This window comes from Ahaetulla prasina, chromosome 1 (assembly GCF_028640845.1).
Source record: "Ahaetulla prasina isolate Xishuangbanna chromosome 1, ASM2864084v1, whole genome shotgun sequence".
Lineage (NCBI taxonomy): Eukaryota > Metazoa > Chordata > Lepidosauria > Squamata > Colubridae > Ahaetulla > Ahaetulla prasina.
The window spans coordinates 88389192-88415269 of NC_080539.1; the positions used below are offsets into that span (position 1 = coordinate 88389192).

Sequence of the window (26078 nt, forward strand, 5' to 3'; positions counted from 1 at the left end):
TTGGATACAGTAGGAATAGATTAATTTAAAATTTATTTGTAGTAAAACAGGAAGCGTTAGCCTCAAGAATAAATGAACACCAAATGAATACATATGGAATACAGAAAGAAGTTTATTGAAGTGGTTTGATTAGAGAGATAAAATGAATGAGGATCTAATCGCAGAATAATTATATGAAGGAAGAGTGAATAGGTCAAGAGGAAAAGGAATATTGAGAATGTTATGGTTGGATAGAATCATAAGGCTGGAAGAGATTTCAGAGGTCTTCTAGTCCAACCCCCTCTGTTCAAGGCAGGAGCTGTATATCCCAGTCAAATGGTTGTCCAATCTATTTTTGAAAGCCTCCAGTAATGAGATTCCCAAAAAGAGATAAATGAGATATTTAAAGAACAAAAGATGGTGGATATAGTGAAGGCACATATATTAGAATAGGAAGGTGCAAAGACATATAGTGTAAACTAGATTTACTTATTTCATTTTTCCCCCTTAATTTTTTTTTGTTTTACTATTTCTTACTTTTTTGGTTGTTTGTTTGTTTTTTGCACTCTGCATTATGTTGTTTATTCTGAATGGAATGGCAGGATGGACAACCTGCTGTTGGGTTAAAATAAGATGATCTGGGGAATTGCCAGACACCCTAAACTAAGAAACAAGGATGTATTCAGTGTAAATAGTACTTCCTCCACACAATGGTTGTAAGAGACAAAAATGGGAGATGTTTTCCCCAGTTTCAGTTTAGAACACACACATCAGAATACTGTACTTTAATGAAATATCCTGGGCAAACTGATCAATTAGTAGGTAAATGTCAATCAATGAAATATACTTTGATCCTTTTGCTTGCTTGCTTACGTTATTATATTGCCTAGCTCCATAGGACTTCTGGCATTTGACATAAAACATAAAGGAATATAACAACAGTACAGTTAATACAAAGAATCACCCACATGGTCAGTCATAATTACTAAGTCCCACTCAAGCAAATCAGTATTGCCAATTTGTATTAAGTTAACAGTCAATATATAAGGTGAACTCCAATGCAAATTTCTCCTAACCATTGGAACCATTTCAGAGGAGTGCCTTTGAACCATGGGTGCTATTCAGCAGGTTCTGACCAGTTCTGGAGAACCGATAGCGTAAATTTTGAGCAGTTCAGAGAACTGGCAAATACCACCCCTGGCTGGCCCCAGAGTGGGGTGGGAATGGAGATTTTGCAATATCCTTCCCCCAGGAGTGAGGAGGGAATGGGGATTTTGCAGTGTCCTTCCCCTGCCACACCCACCAAGCCATATCATGCCCACCAAGCCACGCCCACATAACCGGTAGTTAAAAAAATTGGATTTCACCACTGCTTTGAACCCAAGTCCCTCAAATGTTTGTGGGGATGAAACACGCACCATCTTCTTTCTACATTCTCACATGGACTATGTAGATTCGACTTGGAGGAGATGGTTCCTAAACCACCCTGGCACCAAGCCATGAACAGCTTCAAAAGTTAAAAGCAGAACTTTGAACTGGACCCCGGGCCTATTGGCATGAGGGAACATATGCAAGCAACAGTTAAATCTTCAGCAACTCTCAAAAGTAGTAAAATACAATATGTTTCCTTTCTGCAGGTCCTAAAACGGCAGGGTTATGATGCAGCCTGTGATATCTGGAGTTTGGGGATTTTGCTGTATACCATGTTAGCAGGGTAAGTGCAAACTTTCTTAGTATCTGTAATGCGGTCAATCTTGGAAGCCAATGAAGCCAACGAACAGCAATATAAAGACAGAAACACAGTCTAGACATTATAGTGAATACTGCTTAAATTACTTCATTGGATGCTAAAGATTTATATGGCTTAAATTTTCAGGTTCATTACAGGCAAGGTAAAGCATATAATTTGCAGTTGTTTATTCCAGTTGATGTCCATCTTGAAATGTGTTTTGACTTTTTAAAAAAAGTAAATATGTTTATCAAAATATGTAGATTTTATAGAGAAAAATGTATGCTTTGTTTGATGACCACCAAATTGTGTTATATTAGTATTATAAAACCTTTCATAGTGGAAAGTTTATAATAGTGGCTCTTAAGTGTTGCTTTGTATCATAGAAGAAAAGAAGGTCATATTATAGAAACTGTATCCAATCTTGCCCACCCTTTTTTTTTAGGACTTCAAGTTTTGGCTTTTAGATATATTAGATATATTTTATTCTGCTTCCTAGAACAATTTTAGAGAAGCTAAAATCTAGGAGAAATTTATCTTATCAACACAATATGCTTATTTATGTAGCTACTGTAGTATAGAAGATTTAAAAACTTGATTTGAAATGAAAAAGAGGAGAAAAATGCCTGAACCAGAATTTTTAAAAGGGATTCCAAAAAGAAGCATGAGCTTCTTGTAGCTTCTGCAGAGCTACAAGACTAGTAGTGGCTGTGCTGTTTTTTTCTTCAAAGGGTGCTACTACAAAGAAGGTGCTGACCAGCTGAGAGATTAGGAATTGGAGGTCTAAACACATAAAGAGCATAACATTGAGAAAGGCTTTTTGTATGCAAGCCAGATGTATTACGCTTTGATCACGCTACAGCTGTTTCACATATTATTTATTGCTTAACAGATTCACCCCTTTTGCAAACGGACCGGATGATACCCCAGAAGAAATTCTGGCTAGAATTGGCAGCGGAAAATACGCTCTAGCAGGAGGGAACTGGGATTCCATATCTGATGCTGCAAAGGTAAAATAATGCATCACAATTATAGTGCTTGTGACTGTTATCCATTTATTTTCCTTGTGTTGCTCATGATTGTCCTCCATTTATTTAAAATGAATGCACATAAAATGAACAATAAATTACAGCAGTCTCTTTAAAAATCCAATAGCAACTATATAAATAAGCATATTTACATCTTGTAAGTGGGAATGTCTCAGTAAGGACTATCATGTTAGTGATTTTTCTGATTGTCCATAAAAGCACAACTATCAACTGAAATTATTAAGGATTAATCCCAACATTGAATATGCATTACATCTAAAATGCCTGGCTGATCTCCTGTATTGCACAGATGCCATGTTTTGTAGCATCACAGAAGGAAACAATCATAGAAGCACAGCAATGTGTGACTTAAGTTTTCTTTAAATTAGAACTAAATGAATGACTTGGTTATGTTTATCTTCATTTCAATATCTTAACAGCTTTCTGGGTTTCTAAAGTTCAGTGAAGTTCAGAATTAGTATAGACAAAGAAAAAAGCAGAATGAGCTGGTTCAATCTGTTTTCTTTTCTTCCACTTTGGCACACGCTGAATGAGATCAAAGTCTGATTTATCAAGAAGTTTGTTTTCAGCAATGAATGGTCAACTGCTGTTGTGAATCTACATGACGTTCATTATCCTATGTTTTGGATGTTTGAGGAGTTCGATATAGTTGCAGATTTTGACACACATTCCCCTATGTTAGTGATCTACCAGTTGCCACAGTACTGAATATTCTAACACAATTCCTGACTCATTTTTCTAAATCTTAGAAATAATTTGAAAACATGCTTTTAGAGAGAAATTATGGCTAGCAATACAGCTAGTCCTCATTTAATGACTGGAATTGAAACCAGAACTTGGTCATTAAGTGATTACTAAGTAAAAATATCACATGACTACAATTGTGCTTACAATTTTTAGTTTTTCTTTGCTTTACAAAATTAGTAGGATATGACTCCAAATAGCAGAGTAAGCTCAAATGGTGGGGAAGATTTCTGGAATTTGACTTATGAGGAAGGTGGGTAAAAGGGCGAATTTTATAATCCTTTTCCCCCAGTTTGCACATCCTTTGGAATGCTGACCCCAGGGCTAAGCTAATTATCAAAGAGAGAATTAATGTTTGTTACACTCATTGAAGAAAAAGGGATTACAAGAGAAGCAGCCGCCAAACAATGGGGAATACACATCAAAAGCAATGCACTAATTTAAACTGTTTTCCTAGCATACTCTTTACTGCAGCTGCTTCAAAGCCAAAAGTACTGTGAAATTGATTAGGGTCTTGTCCCTGTCAGTCAGTAGCACTCCAATGAGCTGGAGAATTCTAATCAATTAAGATCATAGAGTTAAGCTTGTTAACTTGTAGTTAGCACTTTTAAAGGACATGCTGCAGGAGGAAAAGCAGCTTAGGAAGAGATACTATAGATTATTTGAGCAACATCTCCACTGGGTGAGGGATGGGGGTTGGGGAAAGGTCAGAAACAAGACAATGCGTACTAACTGCAATGGCCAAAATGTGTCAGAGAAAATTCAGGTCATAAATGCAGGCATAAGTCACAAAATTACTTTTTCATCACTGTTGTAACTCCAAACAGTCTCTGTCCAAGGCAGTTGCTAAATGAGGACTGCTGTACCTATATATATTTAAATTCAAATTAGAATGGATGGGCAGGAACATATGTGATACATATCAGAAATAAATTGAACTCCTCACACTCCCTTCCTTCCATGTTGATTCCTGATGACTGCCTGCACCATTTCCTGCAGCTAGCTCAACAAAATTTCAGACATGGTTAGTCATTGTCTCCTTCTTAGTGCTATGAGAGAGTGACTGAGCCAAAGTCATCCAGCTACTTTATACCTAATGTAGGATTAAACCCATAGTTTCTTAATTTCCATCCAGGTGCCTTAAGAAGTACACCATACTGGCTCCGTATCTCAATAAATAGACCCTATTATTATTAAAGTAGTTGAAAATACATTGAGAGGTTAATTCTTTTGTAGGCAAGGCAAAACCCAAGTCAGATCAATAATGTTGCAACCCAAGCTACATGAATAATCTTTAGCTCCATCTTCCAAGAAATCAGAATTAGAGCTCTTGTTTTTTTTATGAATACAGTTTTAATATAATATCCTGATAGGAACATTATGAGGCCCTGAAGCATATGCTTCTCTCTTTCCTCCTAACATCAGAAGAATTTCATTACCTTAAAAGGATGTAAACTAATTGTTATAGGCTGACTTCTTAAGCCATTTTCGTTCCTATCATCCATACCTGAAATCATAATAATAATTATCCAGAGTGCTTATTATTTTTAGTAAAATAACATTAACCTTCTCTATATAATTTTTTGCAGGATATTGTGTCAAAAATGCTTCATGTAGATCCCCATCAGCGCTTAACCGCAGCCCAAGTTTTAAGGCATCCATGGATAATAAACAGGGAGTATCTCTCCCAGAATCAACTCAGCAGACAAGATGTTCACCTTGTAAAGGTATGTCTAAATGCTACCTCTTTGAATTCCTAAACATTGAAAATTTGGTGGTGATCTTCTAAGATGCCTAAATAATTAACCTGATTTTACATACAATCAGAGCCAGCAACAGTATTTCATTTTGCCCTAGAATTTGTAATTCCCTCCTGTCCCCAAAAATCTCAAATTCTTTTTAAAATAACCTAATTCATACAAGGTCACCTATATTCATGCAGGTGACCTTTGGTGAGAAAGTGCCAATCAATAATATCTGTCAGTATGGGTAAAGTTGAATGAATTGCCAGAATCTGCTAACCTCAAAAATCATTTTTTGAGGAGGAACCGGGCCACAGTAATCATGCAATAATGCTCAGATTCTAAAAAGTTGCAGATCTCTGTCATGAATTATTTGTCAGTTAGGATAATGAACTGGTAGAAAGGAGGGGGTACAATAGCCTAGCAGTTAAGATGCTGGGTGTGTTGAGTGGACATTTGGTAGTTTGAGATCCAAGCACCATGAGATAGGGTGAGCTCCCATTCCTGCCCCAGCTTCTGCCAACCTAGCAGTTTGAAAACATGCAAATGCAAGTAGATAAAGAGGTACCACTTTGAAGGCAGCAGCATTCCATCTGTCTCAGTATATAGTCATGCTGGCCTCATGGCCATAGAAACTTCTTCAGACAACACTGGCTCCCTCTGTAGGAAATGGAGATAAGTACCACCCCTAGAGTAGGGCAGGGGAAATGTTTAGCTTTTTTAGGAAGATGAAACAGGATCCAAACCTAGCTTATTTTCATTTTGCTTAGCATGGGCCAAGTAGTTGAAGGACCAGCTTGAAAGCTCTAGCTGAGAGGGAAAAGATTTTCTTCTCACATGCCAGAATAACCTATCAGTCAAACAATACCTGGAAAGTAGAGAGGAATAACCTCTAATTGCTAGGTTGCCTATGAGACCTATCTCCTCTCACTTTATTTTAAAGGGACTATCTACGAAAGGCATCCTCCTTTTGTCTGGAGACATGGCTTCCTTGTCCACTGTTTTTTGATATAGATTAAGGCATGTAATTGTCTGGATTATTTTGGGCACAACTTGTTTGGATAGTGTTAGTGTTTGGAGCATTAGGTCAGATGCATGCTGATGGTATGCAGTTAAGAACCTGTAGGCCCTAGATTGAGAGCCCTCATAGTCTCACCCATTGCAAAGGCTCAAGCCATTCTCCTTTCATCCATCAATGGTAAACATGCATGTGATCTGTTAACTTGGAGGATTCCTAAATGGCTCAGTGGAATTGGTTATGAAGCCACTAGGAGGCTGGCAGATCCATCCTTTTTGAACCTGATGCATCATAATAGCAGTAACCAGTAAAGCTACTGGCAAGCTGATATAAATTGTTGCATTTCTTGCTTGCAACTCCTTTACCTTTTCCCTACACACTATCCTTAAACTGGGTGGTCTGACAAAAGCTATCTATGTGCAACTTTTGTAAAACTACATTTTTCTGATAAGATAGGAAGGGGAAAATGTAATTTGCTGGCCACCCTGATTCCAGGGGTGAAATGTAAAATTTGTTACTACCAGTTCTGTGGGCGCGGCTTGGTGTGTGTGTGGAGAGTAATGTGACTGGGTGGGCGTGGCCAACTTTTTTTTTTTTTACATTTAGAAACATTTTTTCTACAACCTCTTCGGCGGAAGAGTTTGTAAAAAAATGCTTTTAAAAGCCTGCGATGATCAGGCAACTCTACTGGGATCGCCAGAGGAAAACAAGTTTTTAAAGGGTTCTGACGATCCCAGCTGAGTTGCCTGATTGCCAGAACCTTTTAAAAGCACTTTTTTACAACCTGATCAGGCAACTCAGCTGGAATCGCCAGAGGAGCCTTTTAAAAGCTTTTTTTTTTACGGCCAAAGAGGTTGTAGAAAAAATGCTTTTAAAGGGTTCTGACAATCCCAGTTGAGCCGTGCGATCATCAGAGGCTTTTTTTTAACTTTCTTTACTTTCAGCCAAAGAAAAAATGTTTTTAAAAATAAAAAATAAAAAACCTCTGATGATCGTGCAGCTCCGCTGGGGTGGGGTGGGGGCAGGGATTTTTGCTACCGGTTCTCTGAACCGCCCGCCATCGCTACTGGATCAGGCGATCCAGTCCAAACCGGAAGCATTTCACCCCTGCCTGATTCCAATATATTAGTTTTGAGCAATACATCAGATTCAGTTTTGAAAAGATGCTTTGGATTGCAGGAACACGTGTCTCTTTAAAGCAGCCGTGCCTTTTCCTACGAGGAAGAAAAAAGTGATTTTTCTGAAATATTGCATAATCTCCCTCTTTTTTTAATTTTGCAGGGTGCCATGGCAGCCACCTACTTTGCTTTAAACCAAACGCCTCAAGCACCAAGGCTGGAACCGGTATTGTCCTCCAACCTGGCCCAGCGAAGGGGGATGAAAAGATTGACCTCAACGAGGTTATAATGGTCCCAAAAAGGCCTGTTTAAATAAAAAGGAATATATTGATCAGAGAGGCTGATCTATATTGTTAATGTTGCAGGACTCCTGGCACATACATTGTTTTAATCAGCAAAACTTCAGTTTCAGGCAAAGTTGTTCTTTGCTTTCAGACATTTTTGGGTTCTGTTTTTTACATTATCAACAAGATGGCAAATACTCAGAAACGTGCCATTTTTTTTCAACTGCTGTATTGCTTCTTATTTAAGTACTGTATCGATTGCTGATATTGTGTTCTCTCCTCTCCTCCTTTAATCCAAATGCTATTTTTGAAATTATAGATGCTCTGTGAGATCACTTTTTGTAACAGATTCGATTTTAGACATCAGCTCTACCAGCATCTATGTTTGGTGTATTGTCACCACTGTCATTAGCTATCTCCAAAGAGTTGAAGATGTAATGATGTGTGAGACCATAAAATCAATTTCCTATGAGGAATGAAGGGGGGGGAAGAGCTGGAAACATACCTGTGTTATTAAAGGAAAAGAATTATTTTTATGACTTTGGACCAGATGAAAGTATAGAAAGGAGATTAGAGTTGTGCTCATTGACACAACCTTAAAGGGTCCTATCTGATAAAGCCTCCTTTTTTGATAAAAAATGCACAATCTCATCTTGGACAAAGGGATTTTTTTAATGGAAAGTGACTGTGTAGTTGGCTGCACCTAAACACTATACACATAGACTCGTCTGGAAGTAAGAGGGGGAACCAGAAGATAGGTCTTCAATCCTCTTCTTCTACTGACACATTCATAACTACATGAATGAATACAAGCACTGTGCTTCATAAGCTGTTACAGAGTTTCCTATTATATCAACTTGAGATAGTGATCTTTTGTTTACTGGTTTAATGTTAAAATAATAGCTTATTGTGACAGGCTAAGATAAAACCATGTACTGCCCAAGAGAAAAAAAATTGCAGAAAAGCTTCAGCAAGCAAAGTTTGTATTATTTCTTGTATCAAAAGAAGCAAGCATGTATATAATTTCCTTAAAAATCTTGAAAGATGATTGAAAAAATTGGTACATTTTATATGTCACTGATACTTCATAACCATCATTAACTCAGATGGCTGTAACCAAGTGCAGTTTTAAGCATGCTCAATTGTACAATCTTATACTACTTTACTCAGAAGTAAGTTTCATAATGTGACTTCTTCTCAAGTATGTTAGCATAGGATTGCACCCTAAACCTTTGGAATCTGTGGCCTTTGGAGCATTCAGTTCTGAATTGTATTCTAAAGATTGTATAAGCACTTTACTTGACTTTTATTTTCAGAATGGATTTTTCCACCTGCTGAAAGTGTGCGGGAGAAACTGCATCATTTGTCATTTGCTCTTGGGTAAAAACTGTGAAGTCAGGGTATTGCATCCTACAGATCTTTTGTTGTTGTTGTTGTTGAGAAGTAACACCATTTTTGGTGCTAAGCACAGTTTGAGAGATTTGTATTAATTGAGCCTGCATACACAAAAGAGCAAGAAACTGCATTAGCTACTGTAGTGTGCTTCTTGATGTTTGTTTCTGTGTTCAACAAAATGTTATATTTATTTTATTTTGCCCTTAATTTTTAAATTATATTTTAATGTACATTTTGATGTGCTGTGCACACAGGACTGCAGCAGAGCAGCTGTTCTTCAAGTTTGACTTTTCAAATAAAATAGTGCTGGGAAACACCATAAAATGAGTGAGATGTCTTAAATATAGAAAAAAATTATACCAGAATGTTTCGAGTATTAGAAATTCTGAATGTGTGGTCCTGATTATCTGTTGGTAACAGAATGGAATGTTCAAAGGCTTTCACACTTTTCATAACCCATAGCAGAATCCTCCTCAGTTTAGGACATTTTAATAAGTAGCAAAAATGGATTTTTCTGCTTTAGATACCTGCTGACAACAGAAAAGTACAAAGAGGCACATTATTCAAGTCAAGTTTGACTGTCGTTTTTAGTCATCGATGATTCAAGGAATATCCTCTTTAACTGATATAATCGTAAGATGATTTGAATCTATGAAATCCGTTGGAATACAAATAATATGAATCAAAACACATATATTTAGAAATTAGTCAAGAAGAATGTCACCTTTTCATAGAATTAAGGCACATGTATATATTATTCTCATCTTTTAAGACTTGTGGACTTCAACTCCCAGAGTTCCTCAGCCAGCTTTGTGAAGTCCACAAAGAGCCAAGTTTGCAGACCCCCTGCCATAGACTATATCATAAGGAGATGCAAAGCATTCAGAAAAGATATTTCACAATGCACATTAGGATAAATTATGGGCCACCTTGAATAGTAAAGCAATTGTATCTGTTGTAGGACCTGATCCACAGGGATTGGGGCAGGGGGAGCATTTTCCTGGTAAAGCATCCTTTCCTACTATGATGACACCAAAGTGATGAAATTTGTTGAGATGTCATGGTCTGCTTTTTTATACTTGCACTGCAATGTTGCATACAAGTATATAAGGGGGATGTGAATGTCGCCATGCACATTCTGTCACTCTTCTGGACATCCATGGGAGAGAAATGATAAACGCAGCAATGCAGCAGCATGCATTTTATGTTTGATATCACTCTCATCTATGAAGGGAGAGAACATGCACTGCAGTGTGACAGTGCTGCTTTCATGATTTTGATAAAAGCACTGGGACCCATGGACACCTCTGTCTATCAAATAAAAAAGAACAATGCTCACTAGTTTTTGATAAAAAGATATTTGAAGAGTTGTGTCAAGATGTGTCGTTATGGTTTAATAACATTCTGAAAATATAGAAATGCAATGCCACTGAAACAGAAGTAACCTAGCTAAAATATCTACAGATAAATTTGCAAGAAAGTGAAGATATGAAGGAGCAATGTGATGTTATGGTAACCAGTAGATACTCTGATGTTCATTCCAAATTACTACAACAAACTTGGAATTTTTTGTATCTCTTTGGATCTTCAAATCAATCCATCTGTCATCACTAAGAGTCAACAATGACTTGGTGGCACATAATCCATCTCTTTGAAAACCAGATTTGAAGATGGTAAGTCTCATACAGAGAGGCTGAAAATCTTTCGAGGTAATTTTAGTCAAGCATTTTATATTTGATTGCACTAGAAAAAAGCAATCACTGGAAGCTATCATTTTTAAGAGATCATGTGACCACAAGGCATTGCAACTGTCGTAAATGCAAGCCAGTTGCCAAGTGCCCAAATTATGATTATGTGACTGCAGGAGTCACATAATGGTTGTAACTTCAAGGATGGGTCATAAATCACTTTTTCAGCACTGTCGTAACTTTGAACCTTCATTAAATGAAGGTATAAATCGAGGACTACTTGTATGCTGGGAAAAGCTATTCTATATTCTGTGAATAAATACAGAATAAAAAGGGACATATTCATATATAGAAATTAGTTCTTAATAATGGCAAATCATATGTGCTCATAGCTGAGTTTCCCATGTGCTAATTATGTATTGATCAAACTAGTGCCTGGGTTCATAGCTAATACTAAAACAGAAAGCATAATCGATAAACTACTATGTCTAAGGTCACCAAGCAGGCTGTGCCAAAATCAGTCATAGGACTTGGAAGTAATGATCCCAGCCGTACTGTCACATCAACTGAAATGTTCTGTTTTGGTGAGCAAATTAGGTAAAAGTTTACATCTCAAAGTCACAGTCCAAATTCCATTCAGATCTGTACACAGCATCAGTGCCAATGATTTCAACAGAGCAGGATGGTCTCATTCTTACATATCATTTTACATTGAAACCATGGAGCTTAATTGTATTGCCTTTCAGCAGCAATATACTATTGCAATAATGAACATTGCTCAGCCAGAAAAACTTGCTTTATAGACTGTATATCCTGCATATCTTAACATTAAGTAAAACCTGTTTTCACTTGTGGATCCAGGACTCGGTTTCAGGCACTTCTTCCTGTGTGTTTGAAAGCCCAGGCTTTCATAGGTGTAGTTATGAGAACAAGGACAAGAGTTCCTTATTTCATTGTTATCGGCTGTTATTTGAACTAATTTCTGCAGAGTTTAAGACACATCCAACCAATAAACAACTGCTATGGTACAGAGAGTGTGCGTGTCTAGTGAGTAAAGCGTAAAAAGGGAAGAAGTGCCCTTGCCCACTTTAGACTGTACCCCTCACCCCCACCCAGGTTGTGTTAAAGCTTTCAAAGATCTTCAAATATTACATTTATTACTGATGTGATTATACAATATAACAACCTCCTCCACTGCAGTTCTCGTCAGGAAAATAATATCCTTAAAAGTGTGGTTCCCGGTTGCCCAAAATTTTCCCACTGTACCAAGCATTTCAAACAATAATGCAATTGTTAATAATGTTGACATCTCTTTTTGTATTTTACTTGCTGTTAAACGCTTTATCCAAATACAGCAAATAGAAAGGTGAAACATAAATTGAATAAATAAATGAACCCCAAACATCTGGCTAGGATGTCGATGAACACTTTCTACACGTTTCTGGGTGATATTATTCTTAAAGATGTGCATAACGTGTAGGTGCATAAATCTAATAATAATAGAAATATTTGCCTATGGAGGTAAAGCCTGCATATTAATTCACACACATGCTTAAAAGATCAGCAGTTCTGACTTTATAGTAAACAACCATCACTTTCCCTTTGATCCCAGTTATTTTGGAAAGTGTTTAGAGTTTTCAGACTTATTTCCCAAGCAAGTTACAGTTTAATTTTTTTGTTACATATTGATTTAGATCGGCTTTTTAGTGTGTGAGTCAAAGGAACTAAATCAAAATTCGGTTAAAGGGCAAACTACGTCAGATACCCTACTTGTATCATTATTGTGGGGTATGAATGAAGCCCAATAAATAAGAGAACTAGTTGTTGTTACACTCTTCTCTTTTTTTTAAAAAAACCCTATTAATAGTAGGCAGATGTCTCTTACAATTTTTGTCAAGGATAAGAGCTCTAGAGTTACCGTGTATGAACCAAGTTTAAACTAACAGAGAAGGAAAGTAATCTCCAGAGCTAAGAGAGTAATAAACAGTTTCATTATCCTTCTAAGCAAAGATAAGAGTTATCATCCCATTTATTTGCCGAAAAGGCTAAAAGTCATGTAGAAAAAAAACAAACCCAGACTTGCCTGGATTAGAAATAATCTATTCAAAATAGGTTCCTTACACTTATGAAATGGAAAGCTTTTAAAAATCTTTCAATCACCATATTAAATGCATGAAACCAACAGAACACTTTTATCCATCTAGAAATGGAAAAGCCACAGGCACCTAATTTCCCATATAATTCAAAAACAAAGCAGAGGAAATCATAAGCGAATCAGAACTGAGCAATTCTGTATTATTTATTATTATTATATTATTATTGTTTCCAATAACTGAGAAGCTACATGATTCAGTCATGACAGTTACACTAGTGATTTTGCATAAAACATCTACTTGTATTGATAATGGTATAAACTGCAGACAGAGCAATCAACTCTAGCCTAGATTTCTCTGCAATTGGTTTACTATTTGCAGAAATGCATAAATAATCAGTAACAAGAGAAGCTGTTCATTTCCAAATTTAAAATTTTCTTCAAATATTTTTCTAGAGTCCCCATGCCAAATTTTCCAGTGCAGTGTAGAAAAACTACCTTCCTGTTCCAATTTTGTCTGAACCTAGCAGTGGCTTCTCAAAAACTTACGTTGTCAAATAGAAAACATTTAAAAACCACCATAATCTGGACATAGAGAGGTATTGTTTGAATAGGGGCTTTTTTTCCTCCGCTTAGAACTGTAGTTTCGAACTTGTAATTCAGTATTTTAATTTCTAATATGTGGAAAGAACTATTCTTGGGATTAAAATGGACAGCAATGTAAAATGACCGGGGGGGGGGGGCGGGGGGAGGATTCTGTATTAGTTTTGTTTAGGAAACAAACTGAATATCAAATAGTTACTGTACGAATCACTGTATGATGCATCCACTCTTGAAACACTACCTTTAGTTTTGGTAATGTGGAAAATATAATCCTTCAAAAGATGCAGAAAGGGGCAACTCAAATGATCTTAATTTGAACTTCAAGTATTTTTCCTAGGAAGAAAGGCTAAAACAAACTAAGTAGAAGGGACTAAGTAGAGTTTGACCATCAAGTGTTCTGGGTCATCCAAGAGCACTGCAGAAAGTGGACCACGCTGCCCAAAATACAGTAAGACGCTAAAAGCACCATCTGAGGAGCTGGAGTTTAATTATTTCATACCGAAACCTGAACGAAGACAGCGCTCCTTCCACTATTGGCACTCCGGAACCCAGCGGCCAATGGCCGAGGAAGAAACGAACTCGGCTCCGCCTCTCCCTCGTAACCACTCATCTTGCCCTTGACCGGCAAACTGAAGGCGGCAGAGGTTGCCTCATGTAAGCGGTACGTCAGGCTACCGCAACCGACCAATAAGAAGCCATCCGATCCCTGCCCGCAGCCAACAGAAACGCGGTTTAAGAACCGGCGCCTAGCGACGATGGGGGTTGCTATGGAAACGCGAGCGCTATCGTAAGGCAGGGGGCGGGCCGGTCGTGAAAAGGAGGCTCGTTCCCGGCCGCGGAGAAGGTTGTCATTGTTAGCCGCGTCTGCGGTGCCCCGAGAGCTCAGCTGCCTTACTCCTGTCGTTCGCCATGGCGGCGGCCCTGGCCCGAAAAGCTGTGGACTATGTGCGCAGCAAAGAGTTCAGGGATTACCTCATGAGGTAAGGGAGAGGGCGGTTCGTCGCTTTTGGGCCGCTTGCTGCTCTGCGCCGCTTCCTCCTTTGGCGGTGCCCGAGAGCTCAGCTGCCTTACTCCTGTCGTTCGCCATGGCGGCGGCCCTGGCCCGAAAAGCTGTGGACTATGTGCGCAGCAAAGAGTTCAGGGATTACCTCATGAGGTAAGGGAGAGGGCGGTTCGTCGCTTTTGGGCCGCTTGCTGCTCTGCGCCGCTTCCTCCTTTGGCGGTGCCCCGAAGCTGGAAGACCCTCCGGGGTACTTCAGGTGCAGCGCTTCCCCCGGCTTTGCTATAGCCCCGGTAATTTCTGGCGGTCCTTCCGTCCAAGCTCCTTGTCAGAGCCGACCTTGCTGGGCCGTTTGGAAACGGGTCAAGGTCATCTGCCCCCCCACCCCAATTGGGCTTCGGACGCTGCTCCCTGTCGAACCGAAGTGCTCCGTCTTCCTGCTTTTACTGTATTCTGAGCCTCCTACAGTCACTGTATATGACTTAGGCGGCCATATAAGTCCTGTAAACAATAATTATATGTGTGTGTGTGTGTATGTATATATGTGTGTGTGTGTATGTATATCTGTGTGTATATATATGTATATGTATATGTATATAATCGATACGGAAAACAAAAACAAATTTACTTCAATGTCGTGTGTGTGTGTGTGTGTGTGTGTGTGTGTGTGTGTATTTGTTTTCTGAGGTTTTCATGGATGTTTGTATGTAGGTCTTTGGTTGTTCGGGTTTTCTCCCATGTAAAATTGGAAGTGTCTTGGCGACGTGTCAAAACTTTGTCAAAGCGTCACCAAGACACTTCCAATTTTACACGGGAGAAAACCTGAACGACCAAAGACCTACACACACACACACACACACACACACACACACACATATATATATCTGCATGCATGTATGCATGTATGTGTTCGTCAAGGGAATAGAATAGAATAGAATAGAATAGAATAGAATAGAATAGAATAGAATAGAATAGAATTTTTTATTGGCCAAGTGTGATTGGACACACAAGGAGTTTGTCTTGGTGCATATGCTCTCAGTATACAAGGACTGGGATGAAAAGGAAAGCTGGGTTATAGCCAGAAGAAAGATGCCAGATTTGTGTCCCAGAGGAGCACAAGTGGGGAAAAGCTCCTACTATTTGGGTGCTTGCAATGACAAGCTTTGGAAAAGAGACTGAGGCTGGGAAAGATTGAAGGTAAAAGGAGAAGGATGAGATTGGTTAGGTAGTGTCATCGACATAAGGAACATGGTTTTGGGCAAGACAGTGGAGGTCAGGAGGGGGGCTAGCAAGTTGCAGTCCATGGGGCCGCAGAAGAGTCGGACACGACTTAGTGACTAAACAACATATAGTTCCCCTTGCAGAGGGTTGGGATGAGCCAAAAGGGTTACAGCTGGATTGTAATTCTCAGGAAGTGAAGACGGGCTTCACCACATACACAATAATTTTTTCTCCTTGAATTAATTGACCTGCCCTCTTAATATGAAAATTCAGGAGGCACAAGCCAGCTTGTGACACGATCAATCCTTGGTGCATAGGCTGTGGTTTTTAAAATGTGCTTTTTAGGCTTCTCAACTGAGAAATGCTCCCAAGGGCTTTCTAAAATAGAAAAGCAAAGCCAACAGCATAGGCGAAAAGGATGCCTCTCCCTGGGAATACATGAAGGTTGTTTTGAAAATGAGTTTGAGGGAAAGTAGGAACTGTTTGAAGGACAAGATTCCTGCCCTTTTAAGTAATTTGATACACGTGTGGAAGGTGATGGAAGATGCATCTGTTAAATGCTGTATTAAGGCTATATGATTGCTTGAATTAAATATTTTGTTAAATGCTGGGATATGCTTCTGAATAAACTTGCAATATATTATGTTGTGATTTGTTGCTGTTCATCTCTGTTACTATTTATATATTTCTTAAGAACTGGCAGTTTCTATTTTGAGAATACACAAGACATTGAAGTAAATTTGTTTTTGTTTTCCATATAAATTGATTTTTATCTACAAAAATAGCATATTTTACTGAATATATATATAACTATTTTTGATTTCAGAAGTATAGGCATTGTCTTGGAGTAGATTCACTATTTGTGTGAATACTTTTGCTTCTGTACAGAAAGTTAACCATCTCTGTAGTACTGTGTTTGTTGAAAAGTTAAATATAAATTGTTGCTAACTTGAACAGACAAGTTAATTCCTAACAAGAAAACGACAACTTGTCCTTGATGTTATTTCAATAATTAAAAATAAGCTTTTTAAATAGGCAGAAAGCTAAATAATATAGAATCATTTATTTACAAACACCAAATTTTCAAGTGCCTCTCTAATAATGGGCCATGAGAGTGAGCTATAATCCCTGTCAAATAATGATTGCCCCACTTGATTGTGAGGGGGAATTAAGTTTTTGGAAAGCCATTATAATTTGTCACATTGCTCTTAAAAGGTATTAACAAGCAATATCAGTTTCAGGGATCTAGTAAGCATGTGAAATTCCATTAAAAGTTTTTCCTAGACGATGGCTATACTAACTGAAGGTGCTGAAGTGCCAATATGTTAAGCCTTGCAACAGAGCTTTCTATCAAAGATTAAGGTTTAATATGCTAGTGCAATAAAGTAACTGATAATTACACCTGCAGTAAGTATACAAATAAACATTTAGTTCAATGGCGCTTTCTCAAAAAGTAAATAGGAATAGTATTGCCTAAGAATGTTCCTGGTGAATCTGTCCAAGATGGTCATTACTTAGGAGATTGAGCAATTCTGAAGTGAAGAAACCTTGCAATACTTGCCTGACCCCTAAATTATTATTTTGAAAAAGAAAGGTATTTAACACAGCAGGATATGTTCTTAACTAAAAAAAACCCTTAGTATTAAAAACTGCACATTGGTTAAGATTGTTGCTTTATTGCAAGAGAAATATATGTAATTGAAATGGCAATTCTTTACTGCTAAAAACTTTTAAAATTAAAACATTTGTTCTATTAGTTATGATATAATTATGTTTCAAGCAGGGGTGAAATCTAAAAATTTTCCCTACCGGTTCTGTGGGTGTGGCTTAATTGGTGGGCGTGGCTTTGTGGTCAGATGGCTGGGTGGGCGTGGCCAATAACAATAAATAATAAAAATGATAAACAAAGTATAAAAAAACAATAAGAGGTACCAAAAACTAACTTTCACACTTTACACACACATAACACAACATAACACGACTCACACACAATGTAAAAGCAGCTGCACTTCACACTTTACACAGCCACAGAAAGCTCAAAAACCAACTTTCACACTTTACACACACACAACACAACTGACACACACACACACAATACCACATACAGCTTTCTGAGATTTTGTGTGTTTGTGTAGTTAGAGTGAAACACTACAGAAACACACCAAAGCTGCACAAATATTTTATTTTATTATTAAGGTTTGTGGACTTCAATTCCCAGAATTCCTCTGTTAGGAAAGCCAGCCAGCATTAATCACTCAGTGATGAAATAGATTAGCTAAATTAGATTAGTTCTGTCTGGTGCTGAAAATGAAACTGGGGCTTTCCGGCTGCGAAAAAAGCCATGAGGTCGATCAGTAATCAGGTAAGTGTCTTAGACTCTTTCAAAAGGAGTTTTTCTTTTTTAAGGTTCTGCTGATGAGGAACTCAAGTGAGATCCCCAGAGTAGCCTTTAAATTATTATTTTTTAAAGTTTAAAGGCTCTGCCAATCTCAGCTGAGGGGCGGGATCTTCAAAGGCTTTTTTTTACTTTTAAAGGCATGCTGAAGCAAAACCTTCTTTTAAAAGTAAAAAAAAAACCCTCTGCTGATGGTGCGGCTCAGCAGAGGCAGGGGGGCGGGGCCAGGGATTTTTGCTACCAGTCCTCCGAACCAGCAGCCGCCATCGCTACCAGATTGCACAAGGCGGTCCAATTTGGCAGCATTTCACCCCTGGTTTCAACATGCATAGGTAAGATTTTTAGGGAAAATATTGATGTCCATGTAGATAATTATGCATAAGCGCCATTTGAAAATTGTACTGTTATTAAAATACTGCCAGTATAATGTAACAGAATTTTTATTTCAAGTTTTGTTCTGAAATAATGTTCTTTTGTGTGAGAGTTTTATATTTTTATATATCTTAAAATATTAAAAAAACAAGTTACAAATTTACATTATTACATATGAAGATTAAAGTCTGCATGACACTTTATTCTAGTACATTGGTAATAGTTTAAGGCTGGAATTCAATAGTATCTTGTATAGATAAGAAAGTATTCCAACTTCAGCAAGGGGGCCCTGCCAAATTTCGATGGCTTTTGTATCCAGCTGCAATGATCAGGACTTATTCAGAGCCTTTGCAAAGAATCCATTAGCCTTTAGAAGCAATTTGGGGCATGTATTAGGATTGTAGGGCGTACAGAAAAGTGAAACCTATATAAACTATAACAGGAAACTTTAGCAGTTAATACTACACATCTATTACATAAACATAACATAGGAACCTTTGATTATTTACTTTTTTTTTACATTCCTTGGACAAGTTGCTTCTGTCTGAGCATGTCTGATGCGGTGGTGGTTCTGCAGTGTAACTCTTTCAGCAATGATATCATATGATCCCTGTCATCAGTTTGCAGGTCACATTTTTTCCAGTTTTTCTTTTAATTTGTTTCAGGGCATAAATAATGAACTTTTGTTCAAAGTGAACAAAAGATTTTATGGGATCCACTATATTTATATCAATATCAGTATGGATGCAATACCCCCATCCCACCAGGCCCCAAAATTTGTAATATTGCAAAGCAGAGATAATAGTCATGATTAATTGGTAAATCAGATATGTGTGAGTGACTAAGCCATTTTTAAACGAAAAAGGCAGAGACAGTATACTTCTAAATTATATCAACACTATGGAACGTTGGTAAATTAAAAGTGTTTAATCAATATTTCTATGGTTATTTATTTTACTAATCTAGAGATACAAAGAGCATAATTTGTATTATTACATGACTGGTAAAGGTAGAAATTCGGTTAAAAATAAATCCTTGAAATCTCAAATTATGTGTCAGTATAATTATTTATAATGGGAAACTATATAGGTATGGTACAGCAATTAACATTAAATTTAAAATAAACTTTATATCTTAGCCATACTTATTGTATCTAAATTGATTAAGCTTGGACGTGTGAAATGTTGATTTTTCTCTTACCCAGTTCCAGTTTATTGTACTATTAACCGTACTACTCTGGAACATTTCATAATCCTTTATTTTGGTAATTTGGGGATAGTTGTGATGACAGTAAAACTGAGCCCAGAGTGTAGAGGAGGTAACATCTAACATTTCTATGCTTCTTTTATCTTCAGCATCAACCCAGCCCACTAAATCAGTTTAGTTACAATTTTGTACTACAACTCTGATAAATAGGTTCTACAGCTCAGGACCTGGATATATAACAGCACTTTCTCTCATATGTACTTATCTGTCAATTAAGATTAGGGAAAGTATTCTTAAAGAAGTATATTTATCAGAGGTACACACATCTGGGTGGTATAAATCTCTTATATTTATATAGGCATTTGTCTAAAACAGTCTGATCTACTGTTTTCCTTTGTTTTAGAGTTTTAACATGGTATAATTTTGTCGTTAACAGTTTTAAATGAATTGTATTCTACTTTAACTGCATTTAGTAGGCTAGATACATACAAATAAAAACAGATATTTATATATGGAATTCTATTTCATGGAGGCTATTATCTTTTTTTGTCTTTCACATCTCCTCTTAAATGATGAACCATTGTGACTGCTCATCAAACAGTACGGTAAGGTATTATTTCTGCTTCCTTTCAGCCACTTATAATTGTGCCAGTCATAGTATTCTTTAAGTTTAAGTCCAGCTGTTCCCAAGGATAAGTTCCTTTCATTTATAGTACAACAAAATTGTATCCAATTAATAGATATCCTGGGAAATGCCCCAAAATAAAACTTGAAATTGTGACAAGTTTCCTAAGTCATTTTTGTGTGTGTGGGGGGTGGGGGGGAATCTATATAGTTACGCCTTTCATAGTACCTCATTTAAAAGTGATAGTGAATATAATTAATTCATTAGTCTAATTGATGACAAAGTAATTTGCTATGTATGTAGATTATAAACCTGTAGAAATGTGTTCAGTAAAGTTCCTTCAAGTTAGTCTGTACCACATGTTTGTACCTGCTTTCCTGGATCAAGAGAAGTTAGTATGTTTATGGCAGTGATGGTTAACCTTTTTGGTGCTGAGTGCCCAAAGCACACGCGAATGCACGCATGTGTGCCCCAATCCCCGAAATGCAATGCGAGCACCCCTATGCATGCGCCCCATCCTTGCGCATGCGCACGTGTTTCTTGCACATCCTGCTTCCCATGCCTACCCCGATCTCCACAGTTTCTCTCCCAAGCACACCCTAGCTTTCTCCTGCATTCCTGCTACAGAGAGGCACCTGTGGAGGGTGGGACCTGCAGAGATCGGGCAAGGCACGGGAGGCAGGAATGGAGGAGAAAGCTAGGGCGCACTTGGGGGAAAAACTATGGAGATTGGGGGAGGCCCCGTCCCTGCACAGCAGAGACCCAAAGACTAGCTGGCCGGCGGGAGGGGCGCATACATGCGTGATGGAGCTGAGCTGGGGCAATGGCTCGTGTGCCCGCATGCTAAATTGACCCACTCTGCTTTCTGTTAGGGGGCTAAATGTAGTTCTAATCAAAAAGGGTATTCAGAGTTATTCCTACTGCCAATCAGTCATATCACGGGAGTACATGTGTATTTATGTCATTTATTTACATACTACCTCTATCCTAAGATTCCTAAGGATCTACCCCATCAGTTGAACATTTTACATTTTAGTCCTCAAAAAAAACAAGCTAGAGAAAAAGAGTTAAAGGAAAGCAAATGTCTCCATTACAAAACTGAATTATCAACACTTGGCAACACAGAAGTTCTCCTAGACACTGAGGCTATGGTAGCCAAATTATGCTTATTCTTGGCTGCTTAGCCAGTGGAGAAGAAGCTAGTAATGCTATGAAGGCTTTCCAGTTCTCTTCTGGTATAATGGCTTCTGGGATGTTTGGAACTTGTGTGTTTCTTTGGAATTGCAAGTAGCAGTGATATTATATATGTGTTTTAGATTAAGGATCAACATGTGTCCTTAGCCCTTGCTTCCAAATGGGACTGCGTTAATCAGAGACAACAGTCCTGATTTTTTTTTAAAAATCTGATTTAAAATATTTTTGAACTGGCAAAAAGGAAAGTTCCTTTTCTTATTGTGTGCCTTTATTATAGCACTTCTGGGGGCCTGTTGCCAACTGGGGACTTCCCATTGCTGCCATCAATGATATGAAGAAATCACCAGAAATCATCAGTGGCCGAATGACATTTGGCAAGTGGTGAAATTAACTTCAGTTTTAAACAGTATTTTTTTAAACTGCTAACAAGCTACCTAGATGTGCAGAACTTGCAATGTTTATTGATTGGTTAGTCTTACAATCTTATCAAAGAAAATAAAGGTAAAATACGAGATCTGTTTCCAGAATAAAATAGATAAAAAAGAAAATACAGTACCAATGAATTCTTAGTTAAATTGCATTGTCTATTAATTTAGCATTTCTACTAACAGTGCATACATTAGAGACCAAGAAGAAATAACACAGTGTGCAATTTAAATCCCAGTGGGCTGTTCTTTCAAGTAAGGATTTCAAATGCCTAAACCCAAAATGGATATTCAGTTGACAATCAAACAAAACATGAACAAAATCTTGATTGGCTGGGGCACTGCACATACATATATCCTCTCATGATAACAGTGCCCATATTTGGCCACCGAATCCAACAGCAAAATTTGCTCTAGAATAGGTTTCTTAGGCATGGCTTCAAACTCATCGACAGGTATTTTTTTGGTTTTGAAAGTACTTTTATTCTTAGCCAACAGTTCAAAGATCTATTTTTGCCAAAAACTTCATGTCTGCTTGGATACTGATACCATATCTAGGACTCCCTGTTTAAAAATTTTACTTTGCCTGGAAGGCAGTGGAGAGTAAATATTGGATAGAAAAGCCATGCTGTAAAATAACTTTGGTAAGTCAGCTTACCCAGGAGGTGGGCTGACCCATACATATTTGTTCAGCTAATCATATTTTGGGTAGCCTATCGGAATCCAGTGAGTGGATCTTTTGCCAGTAGATAAAAACTTTTAATAGTTGAGTGGCTGTGTATGGAATGGATACCTATTTCTGCTCTGAGCACTTGCATTTTCTTTTCTGTTGCCAATATGCTTCTTATAAAATGTATTTGGAAATTGAAGTGAAGTGGTTTTTGTAAGACCCACAGTTCAGTGCTATAAGTCAGCACTGAGATTATTTTTGCCCTAATTACTTTCATTATGGGGGCCAAGGTCCCTGGTTAACTGTAATTAAACAATATATATATAATCTTTTGATCCACATCCAGCTGCCAATTATATTTCACACTTTTTTTGCTAAATACTTTAGCAAAAAGGAATACTTTAGATTCGGTTTTATTGATGTTTACAGAATTAAGATCACAGGTATTTAGCTTTTGCAACAGTCTTTTCAGACTTACTTGGAAATACTTAATTACACCCTTCTTGTGAGCGTATATAAGGATATTAACACATTTCTCATGGATTTTTGGCATATTAGTGTCTGAAGCATATACAAATCCTGGAATATAATTGACATAGAGATTAAAAAGCATCTGAGTTAGAATACAACCCTAACTAATATCTTATGGGTAGGTATACTGTGAGTTACAGAACTATTTGCACCTGTACACACTTTCAGGTGAGTGCTTGAGTAGAGGCCTTAACCAGGAGTAAAAGTCTAGGTTCCATGCTTAAGATGATCAGTTTCTTTCACAGCATGTTTCTGTTTAAGGAATTGAGCACCACACTGAGGTCTATGAAAGCAGAGAACAGTTTATTGTCTTTAATTACTTGATATCATGTAAAACAACACAGTTGTCTGTGGTGGAGCACTCAGTCTAAGCTTATTTGTTCACGAAAATAAAATTTTCCATTATCCAGTTCTTTACTTCCTAAAATGGGGAACTTCCGTTTTTACAGTAAGGAGGCCCATTGTGAGCCTTTTGTATTTCTTTTGGATGCCAGAGTTCATTTATAAAATAGTCTTCACTCCTCAGGGATAACACCTGTTATAGTTTTAGCTTTTATTAATAATGTTGTTTTAACATAGTAAAATATATGTAAAATGAGATTCTTTGGGTATGCAGTAACACAGTACTTGCAGAACTAAAAGTGAATGTTGCTCTAAATCTAAGCACATGAAGTCATTTAATCTTTAACTTTGTTTTTACAGCACTTAGTTGCTATTCTTTGACTTTTATGCGGTTTGCATATAAGGTACAACCCAGGAACTGGTTGTTGTTTGCTTGTCATTTCACTAATGAAATTGCACAACTTATTCAAGGAGGAAGGTTGATCAAACATAAGTGAGTATACTGTGATTATTTCTTTTACATTATAACTAAAACTTTCAAATATTTTTTTTTATATTTCTTACATGCTCAGAACTCTAACTTCTATGTCAATGAATTAATCCTTTTCTTCTCTTTCCATTTTTATTCCTCCTGACAGTATGAAAAAAAAATAATTGAATATTTGATTCATGGAGAAAAATTGAAAAGGTGCTGCTCTTCACAGAATATAAGCAAGGAAGGACTTTGTCATCATCTCTTTTTTTTTTGCATCACCACCATCATGGAAATATTTATACTAGTGTTCAGTATCATTTGTTAACTTTTTTAGCTTCCCTTATACAAAGTACTGCACAGCTGATCAAAAATTAGATCACTTTCCTGCCTTAAAAGAATTTTTTAATATTTACAAAATTATTCAACTCAAATATGTACCAACTTTTCTGAAATAAAAAACCTGCTAATTTAAGAAAAACAAGAAAAGGCATAATTGATTAATAATATGTGAGTTTGAAATTGAATATTGGTTATTTTGCAGTCAGATGTACAAATGTATTGAAATTGTGATTCTGCCTCTTTAAGTGCATTGGAGTAAAGTAAACTATTCAAGAGCATAATTCTTTAAAGATTACAAAGTCAAGATCGGTTATCAATTCTCCATATAACTGAAAATGGATTCCTCAATTAACTCGTGAGGTTAACAGTTTAAATATGTTATTTGCTAACGTGTATATTTGACACTTGTAGCTGAAATTATTTTTACCAAGAAATAAAAAAGGCAGTGAAGTGCCAATTTATGAGTGGATTCGAACAAACTATATCCTGATTCATACTTACTGTATATTTTACATTAGAATATAAGATTAAGCTCTGTGTCCCCAACTACATGGTTTGGTAAAATATACCATCTTATCTTTTTATGTAAGCATTCTGAAAATGGTACATTCACTGCCCAGCTGTTTTATAAACACACATACCTGTGAGCAAAGTAGGTACAGTGCTACATCCCATTGTGATGTAAGTCAGGGGTCTCCAACCTGGGCAACTTTCAGCCTGGCGGACTTCAACTCCCAGAATCTGTTCAAGATGAACAGAAAAGCTGTTACAATTTACAGATCTTTCCCTCTTGTCTGCCAAAGTAATACAAGTTCTCACTTTCATCCAGCAGGCAATAACTGGAAATTGAAGTCCGCCAGGCTGAAAGTTGCCCAAATTGGAGACCTCTGATGTAAGTGGCATCTCCTTTAAGAGCCCAATTGAACTCTCTTATTTGTAACAAATAAAATAAATAGTATGATTCTATTTTTGCATTCATCTGCAGATGCCATATTATTAACACCAAAAAAGCACCCTGCATATAGGAATGAATATTTTTGAAAGATTATTGGTTTAATTTGACCTTTTTGTTGTGATTTTTATCAACAATTGTAATGAACTATATATAGATTGTCTTTAATAATGTTATTTTACTTCAACAACTTTGGGGCAGTAAACCTTCCCTATGGGGAGAAATTACAATATGAATGTTCTAATGGCAATAAACCACTTTGAAACAATTTATAGTTTTAATGGTGTCAATTTAGAAAACGGTACTTCTTAAGGTAGAACTTCTTAAAAATGAGATCCATTTTCCTTTCTCAATACAATGTCTCAATTTTCATACCAACGTAACAGAGAAAATAGACATGTATTTTTCTTTTGTACTTGTGTTGATGTGGGTTCTGTTATACCCATGCTCTTTTAATAGAAAAGACTATGGGTATAAAAATAATAAGCTATTTCTATTCCCTAAACTTTATCAGACTTTTTGGGATAATTAAATGTTTTTAATGATGGAAGACTGCATATATTTCTCTATAAAAAGGAGACAGGTAAGCAGAATTCTGTTTACAAAATTGAGGTTTCAAAAATAATCACTAGGCATCTTTGGATCAAATTCCAGCATGTATAATAAAAACCTTTGCATCATTAGGATATGGTGAAAGTGCATTTTAATTATATTTTAACATATAATATATATCAGTTTCTACTTTTAAATACTTTCTTTAAGGAAAACAAGAGAATCAATTGATTCTAGATATTTGACGATGTAAAAATGAGGTGATTTCTCAATTACAGAAAACTAGCTCCTGGGATGTAGTCTGGTTATACAGAAATTTTGTTCAGTTTTATTATACA

At 37.0% G+C, this 26078-nt stretch overlaps 2 protein-coding genes across 3 annotated transcripts in view; both read left to right on the forward strand.

Annotated features, from left to right (window-relative positions):
* Positions 1-9363, forward strand: part of RPS6KA2 (ribosomal protein S6 kinase A2) — a 170299-nt gene extending 160936 nt beyond the window's left edge. Inside the window, exons 18-21 of the mRNA XM_058167946.1 lie at positions 1617-1693; positions 2601-2718; positions 5091-5228; positions 7543-9363. Coding sequence (XP_058023929.1) covers positions 1617-1693; positions 2601-2718; positions 5091-5228; positions 7543-7668 — 459 coding nt within the window. The 3' untranslated portion in view covers positions 7669-9363. The remainder of the gene's footprint in view (positions 1-1616; positions 1694-2600; positions 2719-5090; positions 5229-7542) is intronic.
* Positions 9364-14496: 5133 nt separating this feature from the next.
* On the forward strand, positions 14497-25456 carry MPC1 (mitochondrial pyruvate carrier 1). 2 transcript variants are annotated; one of them, XM_058167964.1, is made up of 5 exons: positions 14497-14597; positions 16571-16574; positions 21732-21828; positions 23783-23915; positions 24061-25456. In XM_058167964.1, the coding sequence occupies exons 1-5, from the start codon at positions 14527-14529 to the stop codon at positions 24074-24076; spliced, it is 321 nt and encodes a 106-aa protein (XP_058023947.1). In that variant the 5' UTR covers positions 14497-14526; the 3' UTR covers positions 24077-25456. The 2 variants fall into 2 exon arrangements, with proteins under 2 accessions (XP_058023947.1, XP_058023940.1); XM_058167957.1 differs by lacking the exons at positions 14497-14597; positions 16571-16574 and adding an exon at positions 20193-20240.
* The last annotated feature ends 622 nt before the right edge of the window (positions 25457-26078 follow it).